Source organism: Paralichthys olivaceus, chromosome 17 (genome assembly GCF_024713975.1).
Source record: "Paralichthys olivaceus isolate ysfri-2021 chromosome 17, ASM2471397v2, whole genome shotgun sequence".
Taxonomy (NCBI): Eukaryota; Metazoa; Chordata; class Actinopteri; order Pleuronectiformes; family Paralichthyidae; genus Paralichthys; species Paralichthys olivaceus.
In genome coordinates, this window is record NC_091109.1 from 11,064,842 (window position 1) to 11,080,586 (window position 15,745).

At 41.5% G+C, this 15,745-nt stretch overlaps 1 protein-coding gene across 5 annotated transcripts in view; it reads left to right on the forward strand.

Moving 5' to 3' along the window:
* The window catches only part of LOC109629692 (partitioning defective 3 homolog), a 323,260-nt gene that overhangs the window by 89,246 nt on the left and 218,269 nt on the right, over positions 1–15,745 (forward strand). For all 5 annotated transcript variants that reach the window (XM_069512787.1, XM_069512786.1, XM_020087499.2 and 2 more), the window contains exon 3: positions 11,580–11,751. In XM_069512787.1, coding sequence (XP_069368888.1) covers positions 11,580–11,751 — 172 coding nt within the window. The remainder of the gene's footprint in view (positions 1–11,579; positions 11,752–15,745) is intronic.

Genomic DNA, 15,745 nt, shown 5'->3' on the forward strand with positions numbered 1-15,745 from the left:
TGCTTGAGAAAATGGCCCAACTTCCCCAAAACCACAGGGCTTGTAATAATACCCCATATCCTCTGACAATTAGTCTTTCCCTGAATATCTTAGAGGCACAGTTTTCCTTTCTAACATAAATATTGTTCCTCCCTCAGCAGGAACTCCAATCATGGGAACCCTCTGGCCTCTACGCAATGTCACCTTCCCTCCTCAAGGTTGCAGATTCAAACTAACTAGTCCCCACACATCCCACTTACTAACTAGCCCACTAGGCTGTGACATCTTCATCTATCACAGCCCTAATAAGGGGTATCTTTAATTACACTCTCCACCCGTGGATCTGTATCTCTTTTCTCTCCACTAACAGACTCGCATCCATCCATCCACTCCTAAAGATCCCTCCCAGGGAAGACTATAGCATGTCACTGTCCCAATGCTCGGGACTCAGTAAGTCGATCCAACAGGAAATCAATATCAGGGACTAATGCTGAATAATTGAGGTTACGGGAGTTCAGCAGCACTCCCCAGACATGCACCTCGACCCATCATGTAACCGCCCATTATGCACAGGGTGGGACGCAATATGTCCTTGTGTCCTTCCTCTTACAGCGTGTGTACAGACACATTTGTTTGAGTCACTGATTGTTTTTACAGTGGAGGGCTCCAATTTGTTGCTTGCTCATAGCAATCCAGTTTGTGGATTTATTGTTGTTTAATGAGAGGACTCATCTGGTGGAGTTATTCACACAGAACTGCCTCGATAGAATCAAATGACATCTCCCTCTCTTGTAAAACGTACTGTAGATTTGGGAAAACACATTCTGACAGGAATCTGAATGTAACACGATTCTATGCTTGTAAAACCTGATTTTCTTTTAAAGCTTTACATCTATTTATGGGGGATATTGCATGTCATAGCTACATTTCCTATTCATTGCCAGAGCTTGTAGAAATGGTAGGATGAGAGGAGAGAGTGCAGTTACTTGCAAGGTACGTGGAGAGTGGCATGCACTAGAGGGCACAAGCTGCCTTGCTAAGACACTAATTTCTATTTGGAGAGGACAGAGAGGGTGAGTTAAGAGATGGACCTGTATTCAACAGAAAACAGAGGAGTAAAGGACCTTCTGAAATGTGTCACCTTTGTAATAAAAAGCCAAGAAAATGAAACCCATTTACTTGCTTAATGTTTGATTCAAAGTGAACTACACAGTTGGTTTGGCTTGCACAGTGCACACATAGCAAACACTGGTATGCTGAGAGTTGAGTTGATTTTTTATCTGTCAGCGTTTTGTTTGACACAGGGCATATGTCAGCCAGAAGCTGCTGGTATTAGTTTATTTTTTGGCAAACATGTTGCAGCTCTGTTTGTCTCAGTTAAAAGAGCCAGGCTGTGATGTAGTCACCTCTGATACACAGAAAGAACTAAAAAGACCAAGTGCAGGAAACCAGCTCTCACTAGCCTTCACTCCTCTGCACCTATGGCGCAGAAAAGCAAAGCGTCTGGAGTTTTCACTTTGTTACAGTACCTTTAAGTCAGCTTGTCACTTCTGGAAAGGTGCATGTACACCTCCAAGAAGCTTCTTTTATATTCCAGGATGTAAGTCTGCCTCCATGTGAAACCGACTGCAACACAACCTAACAAACACACTGCTCCACAACCAGAACCTCAGTGCCATAGAGGTACTGTGCTCTGTGAAGTGATGCGCTTGTCCACAGCCACAGAAACAGCATGGGGAGGCAGAAGCTGCAGAAAAACACACTCAGTGTCTCAGTGGACCATGTCCTTGTTATTCAGTCTAAATCTCAGGTGCTGATTTTTCTGTCTTCAGACAGAACCACCTACGTCCTGTGTTCCCTGCTTAAATGACTGCAATCACTGATCTCCTCATGCTTCAGTTCACCATGTAACTATACACACAACAACAAATCATCAAATGGTAAATGGTCTGTATCTATATAGTGCTTTTCTAGTCTTGATGACCACTTAAAATGTTTTACAGAGCAATTTTGCCATCCATTCAGTCAAACACACATTCATACACTGCATCCATGTACAGCTCTGTCTCTATCACACATCACTCACACACTATTGGCACAGCTGTCAGGGAAGGCTGACCTTATGTATAGAATGGTTGCAAAATTAAATGCACTTAGAACTATACATTTATAACATGCAGTCCATAAAGGGAAGGAAAAATTAGTGTATTTTACATTGTTAGTCCAGATTTGTCGTAGAGGTTCTGCACTATTTGAGACACAACTTCACACAGAGACACACACTTGTGTTGGTGTTTTGTCTGTCAGGATGCTCTTGTTAAGCACATGGCTGCAACTGCTCTCTTGTAATGTAACACTCTGGATGTACGCTTCTATCTCGCGGAGCAAGCCAGTCTGTTCCCTCATTGGCACAAAGCCATTTCTTTGTTGTCTTCTCATGTTTTTCGGTGCGTTAGCGAGAGTGTCACTTCTCACATTGTGTGTGCTCCCTCCTACAGACAGACACATAACGACAACCATGCTCTCCCCCTGCTTCACCTCCCCTCCTCTCTCTGTTTCCTCTCCCTCCAGGCTAAGGCCACTCAGGCCTGCAGATGGCAGATAATGACAGCACTATCCCCACTGGCTAGTTTGTGTGTTCTTGTGTATATGTGTTGAAGTGTGTGTCGTAGATGTTGGCTCAGCCTCTGCTCAGTTAAGTGCCAACTGTGGGGCGTTTGGCTCCACTTGGCCATCTCCTTGCTGGCTGACTGGGTGACTGGGTCAGTGGTTGGCCTGAACACTTCATTGACTCACTGGGGTACTAGGTGCTAGACATTGCAGCTTTTGAACTGGGTGGCTGAATGGTTAAATAGCTTGGAATTCATTCACTTGCTCGTTGGTTGACAGGCTGGTCAACTGTTTTTTAGTCAACTGTTTTTTAGAAACCACTCTGTGTTTGTGGCTTTGCCTCATGATATACTGACTGCATGAGGAATTGGTAGTAAACTAGTATTTTATAGAATCTTAATGTTAATATCTTCTGCTGTTTTTTTCTTGCTTCATTTTTAGACAGTAGGAACATAACCCTTCAGTAAAACCATTTTCCAACTGGTCAAACCCCACTACTCATATCTCTGTTCAACCAGTGGTTGAAGATCTGCTTCTAGTTTCGAGTAGCTGAAGTAAAAGATACAAAGGTTAACTGACTTAACGTGTTCACTGGCCTCTATGTTGCTTTCTTGTGTACTTATCCTCTTTTCCAGTGTTTGAAAAAAAAAATCCAAACCGGTCTACTTGCAGTAGGAAAGGATTCAATCACCTTTTGTTTAACTGGTTTACCCGTGTTTAAGAAAAGGGTTTAAGACTGATTTGTTGTGTTTTTGTGTTTTGTTACCAACAGGAATTATAGGAATATTCCAAAGCCTCTTTGTACATTAAATTAAAGTTAAATGCACAATTCAGAGCAACATCAATACACGAAATAATGAATTTATTACTAATGATCTGCTTACTTAAGTCAAAATGACTGAGGTTTTTGTTTTGATGTTTATTTTACATTTCAAAGTTATTCTCTTTGAATTTAAATCGGTTTGTGCTTAAATATGGCCTCTGTTGTGGGTCCATGGCCCCGGGCGATCAGGCAGCTCACCCGGGGACATCCCAGGTGACGGGGGGGAAAGGCCACCCAGGAGGGGGATGTAAGTCAACCTAAATCTCATTCATATTGATATGAACTGTACTGTTGAGAGTCGGTGCTTAAATCTGAAAAAAAAAGAATTAAAAAAGGATTGTTTTACAAATACTACACACTATTAATACTTTATTTATTATGGTAGCTTCAATTTAGATGAGATCCTCTTGTACATTTTATATTCAGCTCTCTAAACCAAAACCTAACAGGCAAACATAACACGCATAATGAATTCATTTAAAGTAGGGAAAATTGATTTCTGTGTATTTTGTGAAAAAGTTACTTTTCATGATATTTTTCATGCATACCTGCTCTTGGTGTTATCCGTTTAGAATAAAAGTTGTTTTTCTCTTAGTCTTTTGAAAAATGCTTTGAGACAGATCATACTTACACAGTTAAGGTCGGCCTGCGCGAGATAACAGTCTTAAAGCCTAAATTCTGGTTAATGATCGGTTCTGGCCTCGTAACAGGTATGAAACAAGTGATTTCCATCCACCTTGACTTCAGAGGATGCATGGCCTTGTCGGGGATACGGTCCTCCCTCTCTGTCTGCTCCACTCTACTTTCTGCTCCTCATTCCCTCCATCTCTTTCCACAGGGAGGCCTTAAATGTTTGAAGCTTTTCCTTTTTTCTTTTGGCCTGCTCTCTCTCTCTGTGCCAAGGTCCCTGAATGTGGAGTTTTTAATTACTCTCTCCTGGCTTTTTGCATAACCAATGAAAGATTGAAGGGCACTTCCCTCTGAAAAGCACCGTTAGAATAGGGTTTTTTCTAATGCCATCACCTTGGGAGAGGAATACTAATACACAAACTGTGACTTTTTGTGCTTTTGCATTTATTTGCACTTGGTGTGTGTGTGTGCGTTGGTGCACTCATGACATGTAAAGATATTTGTGTATGTGTGTATTTTTGAATATGGCCCCAAGACAGACAGTCTGGCCACTGTTTTGCATGTGAATCAAGGCTATAGGGACAAAAGGCATTATTACTTTAGGTGTGCAGTGTGTTGGGGGACGGGCTGGAGGAAGACAGTGGGAACAGGTAGCTTCATTGCATAGATTCAAATTTGGTGTGCCCTTATTATTCTTTTCAGGTTTTTCCATCTCCTTTACTTTGTCCTATATCCTTTTTGTGCATCTAAAAGCTCTGCTAAGTTACAAAGGCCAAAGTCTGCAGCAGAAGGAGGAAACTATTCTGCTGCAGAGGCTGAAATGCCTCGTTTAAATTCCTGGCTTTTTTCCATGAAGCATATTTGCACCAGAAAACATGTAATATTCTCACCATGGCTACAGTGGTGTGTACAGCTAATCAGGAAGACTCTGAATATGGGGTGTGACATTTCAGAAACAAGTACTAAGGGGTTGCCCAATCACAAAAGAATTGGGCCAGCTGACCAATCAGAGCAGACTGTCAATCAAATCACGGCAATGCTAATACATAATCAACATCAACCATCAAAAAAAGCCTGGAAAGAGGAGGCAGATGCAATTTTTGAAGTGTGCTCATTTGGTTTTGTCCTGTGTACTTCTCTTTAGCATTACATGGCACTACATGGCACTTTTGCACAAAATATGTCTATGTTGTGTGTCCCGCGTATGAAACTGTGATTGTTGTTGGTATTACGATTGCACCAAGTATCAGAAAAGCCAAGTCTCAAGCGTTAACCCAAGGCATACATGTGATTCCAGCGTGGTGGAATGGTGGAAAGCCTCAAAAAAATGCATAAAAGGTGGCAGGAGAATAAATATATGCATGAACAATTGATTGGACTACAAAAAGCACAAAGTACAGCCTGTACTATTAAACATCCTTCAAAGCAACTTACATAAAGTCTATGTAACTATATATATTTTTTGTCTATATTTTTGAAAGCTGTGGCCAAATGAATTTGAATGAATCTATTCATGGAATGGCATCGTATAATTAATATGATTACATTTAAAAATGTAGACATATTGATGGATCAAGATTAGTACAGCATTATTTCATGTGTCTGCTCAGTGTTAATTAGTGTTGAGGGATTGATGGTTATTTAGCCCATCAAGTTCATAAGATGCTCATCCTGTTTCTTGCTTTTTATGGACACCCACTCTAATTGCAATCATGAATATGTCATCATTTTTACATCCATTGCTCCCTCCTCTCCTCTTCTCATTCTTAAGTTGCCGACTGCAAAGGTCTTTTGTGTGCCTTCAACAGAAGTATTATTATTTCCCATGGCTGAATAGCGTTGAGTTGTACATATGACCATGGGTTATAAGATATTAATATACACAGCAGAATGCGACAGGGGTGTAGTAGGGATTTTCCCTTCTGTCAGCACTGCATAGGTAGCACTCGCACAGGGTGCCCTAATGTGTGTGAATTCATTTCCTCCAACACAGGAGGAAATCTTCAAAGGCACGGACGAGAACCTGACCGAGTGGATTTGAAAGGGATGAGTTTCTAATCTGGTTGAACTTTGCTTGCTCTGTATATTTTCTCACCCATTCCTTCTTTAACACCCTTACCTTGTGTTTTTTTTACTCCCAGCAGTGAATGCACCTCGCGAGCTGTCCTGCTTTCAAAAGTAAAATAAATGATGATTTGATGTTTTAGCGAGAACAGCAGCGTAAACCAATCTGAGGACTTGCGTTTGCTTGTTTGGGGATTATATTGCTTTAAGCCTGTCATCTCTCTGCTCGCCAGAGTAAGCCCACGCCATCCAACCCCCCCACCCTCCTGCACTGCACTACACTAAACGGAAGGATGTATTCCATGTGTTGCAGCATCTTCAAGCATTACATTAGCTTCGAAGTGTGTGTCATCATTTCAGGTCTTGTCTTTGCAAGACTGTAGGGCATTCTTCCGTTGCATCAACCCCATGTGACAGCACCTGAAATATGCATATGTTTCTGGAGTGTTGCGAGGTGCCATTTGAGGGTTATCGGGAATGCTAGTGATGGCAGGGCGGATGCTTTAAACCTATTCTCTGAATATATTAATGAGCGGGAAAAAATACAGCACTAAGCACTTTGTTGGCTCACTCGACTGCGTGTGAGAAATAATGGACAGGAGGAGATTATGAAATATTGAATATATTGTGTGATAACTGTACAGTAAGAGGAGGAGGGTTAATCCGTTGTGATGAGAAAGTAAAGGTCACATTCTCGTCAACGAGTCATTTAAGGGAAATTAAAGCAGCATGTATGCTGTCTCTACAGTGAAGAGTGGGTCGTATGAGGGCTTTATAGAGTTGATCTGTTTGCATACCCATAAATGATCAAAAATCGTACTCTTTGACGAATGTGTTATGGATCAGTGGCTGATAGATGGAGAGTGTTGACGGTGGTGATTAGATGGATGGATAGATGGCTGGCTGGCATGTGAATGAAGTATGGTAGCTCATGGCTATTACTCAAGAAGTTAAGAGTCCTAGTATTTTGTTTTTGGTGGAGCAAGTGGCTTTCACTCTTTCCACTGTTACAGTACCTGTATTAACTTTGTGGCCCTGGTGCCTTCACAGTGGAATGATGTGAAATGATAAAGGGGAGATAAAACCCAGACAAGTGTGTGTGAAAGTCACAGCCAGTGCATAATTTAACATAACTTACTCACTACACCAATTTAATCACTGATTATTCCTTCTGTGTCTCATCTCAAAACAGATAAAATGTAGATTTAAAGTCATACAAGTAGAAGCCTGTGGAGTAAATTCAGCTCAATAAGCTTGTCTATCCTTTAGTTAATTATAATCCCTGCTTACTAGCCAAGCACTGACTTTTAGCTTTTGGATGTAAAAGTGAAAGAAAAACTTCCGACAGACAAATGAATAAATAATCTTGTCTCTGAGAGTTGCTTTGTGCCGCAATAAATATTCACAGCAGGACGTAGCCTGGCGCGACTTTGGATTTGCTCTTTAATTGAAGGTGTGGATTGAGCAGACAGGTTTCCCGCGGGTTGACTCATGTCACCTGTCCCATCCACTCGGCTGTGAAAAAGCTGTTGCGGCAGATATGGATTAGTCTCAGAGCGTCACAGTGCAGGTATTACATGTCTCTGGTGGCACTGCCTGCGCTGCCCCATGACTGCTAATAATCTCTATTGTCTTGTGTTGTCGGAATGTTGCTTTACGAATGTTTGGTGGACGCTAGGGACGACTGTTTTGTACCAGTGCCAATTCTAATGCCCAGGCTTCCTTGCAGATCAGAGGTTCTGAAAGTGGAGGGGTGTGTTTGGTGGAGGAGGGGGGGAGCAGAGAGGTTGTCAAAACATCTCCTCATTCCCTCCTCAGCTGCTTCCTCGCCTTCTTTTCTTCCACCGCACCCTTGCTGCCAAAAGCCAGAAACAGATCAAAGGGGGCCAACATGAAAGGAATCCCTGAGATTCTGTTTTTCGGTGCCCTGTCTCCCCGCTCTCTCCGTTACAGATATGGAAATGCTGAATCCCAAATACCGCCTGTACCTAGGCTGCAAAGTATAGCCTGCTTCATCTGACTTTCTCTCTCTATTTTCCTTTTTCTTCTTCTCCTCCGCCTCGTCTCACCCCTTCATCATCATGTCTCTCCATCCTCTGCTCTTGCCTCTCTCCAGCAGCCCTCAGGCTTCCAGGTAGATAGCGGTTGATTGGCAGCTGCTGTGACAGTCAGTGGAACTGGCTGAGAGTGGATGAGTGTCAGCCTTGCTCCAGGGGCTTAAGGCAGCAGCAATGTTGTAGCTCTCTGCTGGAGAGAGAAAGGCCCATGAAATAAGACTCAGTTGGTTCTTCTCTTCTCCTCGCTTCTCTCAACTGAAGCAGGTAGGAGCTAAATAGGTTTTTCAAATTGCCAGAGTTTATCCTAAGACTGGAAACTCACACTCTGTAACTCACATCCTGTCATGTGCCTTCCCTCCCTCATTCCTCTTTTTCTACCTTAAGTTACGATGTATCTGTCTGTTTTATTTCAGGTTGTATCATCGTGTTATTCAGCGGCCCTTTAAAAATTATTTTCTATTGGTCCCGTCCTTCCTATCCATTCTGAATCCTTGTTCTCTGCTGTCACACTACTTTAAAATTAGCCATGCCGGTCCCGTCTGTGCATCCCCTAAAAAACATTTTCTTCCCTTTGAAAAACTTCTGAATACAACTTGATGCCCGCTGTACAGCAGCCACAGGGGGAAAGTGTGAGAATAAAAAAAATGAAACGTGAAATCATCTCAGTTCTAAGTGGCTGTGACCAATTCCCAGATGGAGGGAAAGCGTTTGTATGATGCGTTTCGCTGTACTGCCTCTTGAGCTCTGTCCCGTCAACAGCAAGAATTGCGTCAGTTCTCCCTCCAGCCAAGTTTGCCCACTTCTCCATCGCTCAGACAGAGGACAGGATGGCGAAGGAAAGAACTCAGAGAGGGATAAAGCACAATGAGGAGTCTACATGGGGTTCTCCTCAGAATCTTAAAAGATGCTCTGCAGACATGTATTGATAAGTGTGTAAATCAAGCAAGAATGTTTGTCTTTTTCAATGAACTCTTACATCTTTTTCAATGAACTCTTACATCTGTGTTTGTTTATTTACATCATAAGAGAAGTTTTTGAAGATAGTAATTCACTGAGCATCATAAATGGACCTGGTAAATAAACACAGTTGTTTAGATTCCAGAAACTAAGAAACTTTTAAGTTTTGGTTGGTGAAAATATTCACTTCAGTGAAATATAAATATAATTTGCATCAGTCCTAAATATAATTTGCATCAGTCCTAAATATTTGATGTAAAATTATGAAATAGAGCAACATCTATAGCTGACCTCATTTTTCCGTGACTTCAAAATAGTTTAAATGCAACTGCGCCTTAATATTTTATTGATTGGTGACTAATTGAACCTACGTGCCATATAAACCTTATCATTTAATCATCCTCATTTCTGTTTGATTTTATAAGTTAGAGGAGTAATGGATAGTTTGATGTCTCAGCACTTCAGTTTACAAGAAATGCCCTCGGTTTTATGAACAGTGGGAACTTTCAATGGCTCTTTGGGTTTAGGGGATGAACAAGCACTTTGAGGATCACATAAATATTGAATGCAGGGTAAATGCAGGCCCATTTGATTATGGGATGGTTGGTGTGTGGATGAGTTTAGCTGTACATGTCAGATACCCACTGAGTGCTCTGGAGTCTGGTGAAAGGGTGCATTGCATTGCAAAGTGGACCTAATTAGAGGAATTTGGAACGTATTTGAAAATGAATCACACTTCGCCGCGACACCAACAACTGTATTCACCACTTCTGTAAATGGGCAGCTTGGCAGGCAGAAGGCTTGTCAGATTGCTCAATACTCCCACCAATATATATATGAATGGGAGGCCTGATTACTTTGTCACAATGATTCATTGGCTTGCACTCACACTTGGGCAGGTTAAATCCCTCTGGGGACTGCCGTCCTCTCTCGTATGTGTTCATAGCCACCTCTGCATCTTTACAAAGCTGTTATCATCAATACAGCCAATACAGTGTGGCTTTTAACATCTTGGAAAGTTGTGTCAAGGGCAGCACTTGGTTCTGGAAAATTCCTAATACAAATTGATCAATATTTATCTTCCTTTTTTTTATTTTTACAGATTTAGCATTAAAAACATCTTGCAGGAAATCACCTTCTCAGACTGCCTGATTTTTTATATCAAAGCCGTCTTATTTTCCTGCACCAGATTTCTCTTCTTTCTGATTGCCTTTCTGCAACACTGAACACATTTTTGATAAACCCTTACAACCTGAGGAATATAATTTCAAGATGGGAAATGAACATGATTAGAGTGAAATGGGTGAAGCGCTCAGTGATATGGGTATGTCTCAGACGTGGCATTTGGATGTTAGGAAAGATCTAAGGAAACAAATGTCTCCTTTAATTGTGCAAGGCCAGTGTGAGAGATGCACCAGTGAATTATGGCAACAGTAAACCACATAGGGACACTCAGAGAAAAGCATAAATTCAGATACAGATACACAGACGCATACACACTTAGGCGTTATCCCTTGCATATGAATTAAATCAAAAAGGAGAAGAGGGGCTTCTAAACTTGTTTATATGCAGATTTCCCTGTGTTGGGGTGATGAAAAATAGCAAATACATGGAAAAACACTCCTGCTATTTTTACCCTCAGACAAATACGATGCTGGATACACAAAAGCTGTTTGCTCCCATTGGCAACTAATGCTTTCTTTGTTAGTTGCTCTCTAGACATCCATGGCCTTCCATTAAATAGATTTGCAGGTAGCACAAAGACATAAAAAGGAACTCATCTGGAGTCTGTAATATACATACTATTGTTCTGTACAGCATGGTGTGTATCAGGCTGCTGCTGTACGATTGCTCTGTTTGGAAGGAATAAGAGGTTAATCTTCTTGTGAGAGGTTTAGTAACAGGTTGTGTTGCCAATGAAAACTGTGTGTGTGTGTGTGTCTCAGTCCAGGAGCATAAGAAAAAGCCTTGACTCATATGTAGTAAATCAGGATTGGCTGATCTAATTTATTTTACCCTGGTGAAAGAGGAAACGCAGTGTAGTGTTTCTTCTACACCATTATCCAGACTGCTGTCTCTCTCTCTCTCTCCCTCACATGAAGGGGGAGAGTTGGCTGTAGTGATGAGCAGTGTGTGTAAGACTGATAATTATGGGATTCTATAGGGAGCTCTCTCTATCTTGCCTTAGAAACATGGCAACGTATCACCTTTGTGGAAATAAAGCAGTGTACTCGCTGTGGGAGCCAAACATGGCAACCTCACTGCAGACTTTAATCATGATTGAGGGACTTGGGCCGATATAATTTATGCAACATTACCTAAATGTGAAAATACAGTATGTATAGCATGGACACCCATTCATGCACTGTATGTACATACACAAGCCTAAAATTAGGAAATCATATTTCATTCTGTCTCTATCCCCCTAAACACACGCTTGCTATTTCTTCTCTCTCCAGCTCATAGCTGTGTATGAAGAACAGGATCCTCACAATGGAGGTGATGGAACCAGCGCCAGCTCTACAGGAACACAGAGTCCAGAACCCTACAGTGAGATGAGTTCGGTATCTGCCTTCCAGCCCTACCAGACCAACAGTGAGATCGAGGTCACTCAGTCCGCCCTGCGATCCAGTGAGTCCAACACAAAACTTTGTCACAAATGATTTCACAGCTAATGCTTGGCTAATAATTGGATTTATCATAATTCACGTTTTTCCGCTGTCGTATTTTAGGTTTTCACATCTATTTATACTGAAAACTACGATTTTGTAGTTGTGCACCTCCTCTCTACCACTTCCCTATTGAGGTTTTGCATGATCAGGGTGTTTTATGTCAGTCTGAGCCTCTATTTTTATTGGCCGACCGAGGTACATGCGGTCAGGCTAACTACAGGAAATGGATTGAAAACTATTAAATATACCTCGGTAAAACTCACCAGTAAATGCAAATGGACAGTCAGTGTTGAATTCAGCCAAACTGCCGATCAAATTCAGACTAAAATGTTCTTGCTGGATTTGGTGCGGGTGCAAACCTCTGGGTCATCTGGCAGTAAGGAGTCATCAGTTTTTGAATACAAGCTTTTTTCTGTGTATTGAATGTTTTGATACTTTTGCAGTATTTATATAGCACCTAGATCTGCTTTATACAGAAAACAGGCATGGACATCTCTCTTCCTACTATCATCTGTGGTGGCAATTTCTGTGAAACAAGCACAAAGTCAAACACTTCTTTCTGAAAGTTTAATTCAGCATCTGCAGATGGACTCATCAGTACACATCACCTGAATGACGTGCACAAATGAGCAAAGAACATAGGAAAATCAGTGTTCTTATAGCTCACAGCCCCCTCCCACTAAGCATGCAAAGGTATTTATTACCCTTCTGTAGTTTCACTCAGCGGAGGAGACATCCTGTCCTTATGTTCACATGTTCTGTGGATGACCCCCCTGTGAGACCCCAGTTGTTTGATTCTAATCAGAGATACCAAAAGAAACCATAAAGTTGTGGTTTCTCGAGGCCATAAAACTCAAGTCTCTGAAGCCACCATAGTAAACCTTAAGGTTACCTTTTTTAGATTAACAATTTGGTCAGTCCTCCACATACATGTCTGCCCATGCAATTAAACATACACAAATGTAAAAATTTTCATTACACATCATTGTGGTATTATTAAATAATATAACAACCATTGAGCTGTCTGAGGCATAGTAGAGCAAATAAACTAAATTAACTATCAGAAAAATTCATTAAACTGCGTTTTTTTAAATCTATGCCATCAGCCAGAAATCTATCCAAGATTTAATAGTCTCAGATATGAAACACATTAAAAGCTAAACATTTCTAGGAAATTCAAGCACAGTCTCTTTTTGAGCAAGAGAAATATTGAGCGATCAGAGATGCTGCAAAATATTTGCCCAAGCCTCAGTAAAGTTGTATTATTGTTTTGAATCTCCCAGGCTGTCAAAATGTTGGACTGAAGACAGAAGGATTAGAGGTTATCAAAACATGTCTACTACATTTACGCATTGAGTCAAGGCTTTTTTATGAGCTTTGGTTTGTGTGTAACTGGACAGTGAGGCTGAAACAATATCAACAAAGTAAACTTTTCCTACTTGACAACTTACTGGCCAGTGTTGGTTTTAGTTGACATGCTTCAGGAGTATTGTGTGGAGTCGAGTGTCTGTCAAGGCTGTGCAGTGTGTCCAGGGTATGGCAGCATGCTTAGACAGACAGGTAGAAACTGAGACAATGGAAGAAATTGAGACACAGTTGGATACCCAGTCAAGCATGACGAAGAGCACACATGCCAGAGCAAGTTGGAGACTCACACATGGCACACACAGGCCACTGACTCAGATGTTGCTCATGTCGGCATATTCACGTCCCATGAAGTGGAACCAGTGATCTGACGCCGAGCCATCTTAAACTCTAAAGAACATCCAAGATATTCAAAGCCAGGACACAGATAAGCATGGACTCACCCACATGCACATGCATGAGAAGTTGAGTTCACTCTCCTGGTTTAACCTCAGAATGAATCCTGGCTTCTCTCAGCCTGAATATGTTTGATGTTTCAAGTTTGTTAGAAACCATCCGACCTGGTTGTCAACTCGCTTCAAACAAACCCACAGTTGAAACATGGACCTGCTTTCTGAAGGAGATACAATAAGTTGGTGTCTTTTATCCCCCTATCCAACAAAGATTATCCAGTACTGATTTATAGCTTCTAAGACTGTTCATATGTAGTGTATGGATTGCAATAAAACATCCTTCCATTGGATGAAACCATATTTAAGGTTGTGTTTGCAGAGTTTTTATAGAAGATACATGTGAGATTGCATTGTTGGTCACCTGGAGATAATGTATGATGCACATTGACATGCACTTCCCTATTTCAACTCCAAATGTTTTATGTCTGTATTAAATGCAATTTTTAGGAGATGGAGAGACAGCCAGTCAATCAGACAGGACAGACTGAGTGGCATCACATAGACATGGACAGGGAGATGATGGTCCATCCAAAGATGCAGATGAGCAAATTACTGGCAGCAATATTGTATATCAGACATCAAAGTGTAGCAGCGGCGCCCTTGGCAGCTGTGCTCTGAGGCAGAGAATTATGGCTATTTAAAATCATCATCTTTTAGAGTCTTATTGATTGTTTTTTCTCCTCCTACAACTCCCAAAGTCCCAAACTCTCCTTCCCATTTTCATTCCTGTCCTCCACCCCTCCCTTGCTCCTGCCTTGGGAAACCATTTCAGATTTCCATGCTAACATGTGCCGTGCAGGTCAAACTGCTAATAATTGGATTGGAGATGAGATGTAAATTACAATAATGAATGTAATTTTCCCATAATTATGCAGACGCCAGAGCTGCCTCTGCCTCTACTCAACACTAAATTTGTATCTTTCAGAAGTAAGAAAATGTCTGAAACTTTAAATTATGCTGGACCTTATTGGTGCATGTAGCTTTGGAAGTGAAGGCTTTGTTCTATGTTTCTCAAAGAGAAAGAGGTCCTTCTTCTTGTTCATGTTACCATTTGTCAGTTTTCCTATGCTTAAACAGCCGTTCTTATAGGTGCATACATGTGGTCCTGGATGACAGAGACGGTGCAGCAAGTCGGCTGGCTTTTTAATACCTCATTAAGGCTGAGATTAATGCAATAAAATGTTAGAGGGCAGATCTGCTAACTGAGATCACTCAACTTTCCTGCCTCTCCAACCCATGGACAAATAGAAAGGCACAAATGTAGAGGGTACTCTGGTGTTAATGTGAAAATCAACACTCAATCACCAGTGTCTTACACTCAGTGCTGAGGTCACAGTATAAGATCAGGGTTCACAGCCTTAAGTGCCCACTGTATAATGCACAATCTTTTCTAGAGCACTGAATCTATGCTGTTAATATGAGGCTTTCTATGATGTGGCATGGACTTGCTTAAGGATCAGTGTGAAATATCTCCTACACACACTTACATGCGTGAATAGGGTATTCAGGAGATGATAAAAACTGCTTTGGGCATTGCCTTTTCCATAGGCATCTTGACCTTCAGAGATTACTACTCTTCGTGATTGTTCCTTGATTGTGAGGACTTTTAACACTAGGTTTTTATAGAGGCTCAATTGCCATTGCTCAAGAAACACAATCAGTAAATGGGAGAGGCCTAAGTGCTATTGACGGGTCAAAACTACACTGACATCGATGTGGACTGGCTTCAAAACATGAGCAGAAGATCACAGTGATTGCAGTGATACTTTTTATGATTGACCCCTGCTGCTGTACAGATCAAAACAAAAACACCTTTAGATAACTTGTCATTTGGCCTTTTCCAATGTGACCACCTTTCAAAGTTTCAACACCAGACAACACAAGCATATCTTCTAGTGTTTTCTGTCCCTAAAGTCGACCAATCTGATGACGAATTGTCCATTCTTCCACTGACCTGCTCCTGTGGTCCTTGAATCTACGCTCCCTTGGTCCTTGAAGCTCTGCAGTGACAGGGTTGCTGGGAGGCCATTAGAGAGATTGCCTGTGGGGGAGAGTGTGGACACCTTCGAAGAGGAGGGCCTTCATCTAATCAATTTGGCTTAGTGGTCTGCCACTGAGCAGGTTCCCTGCCGTCAG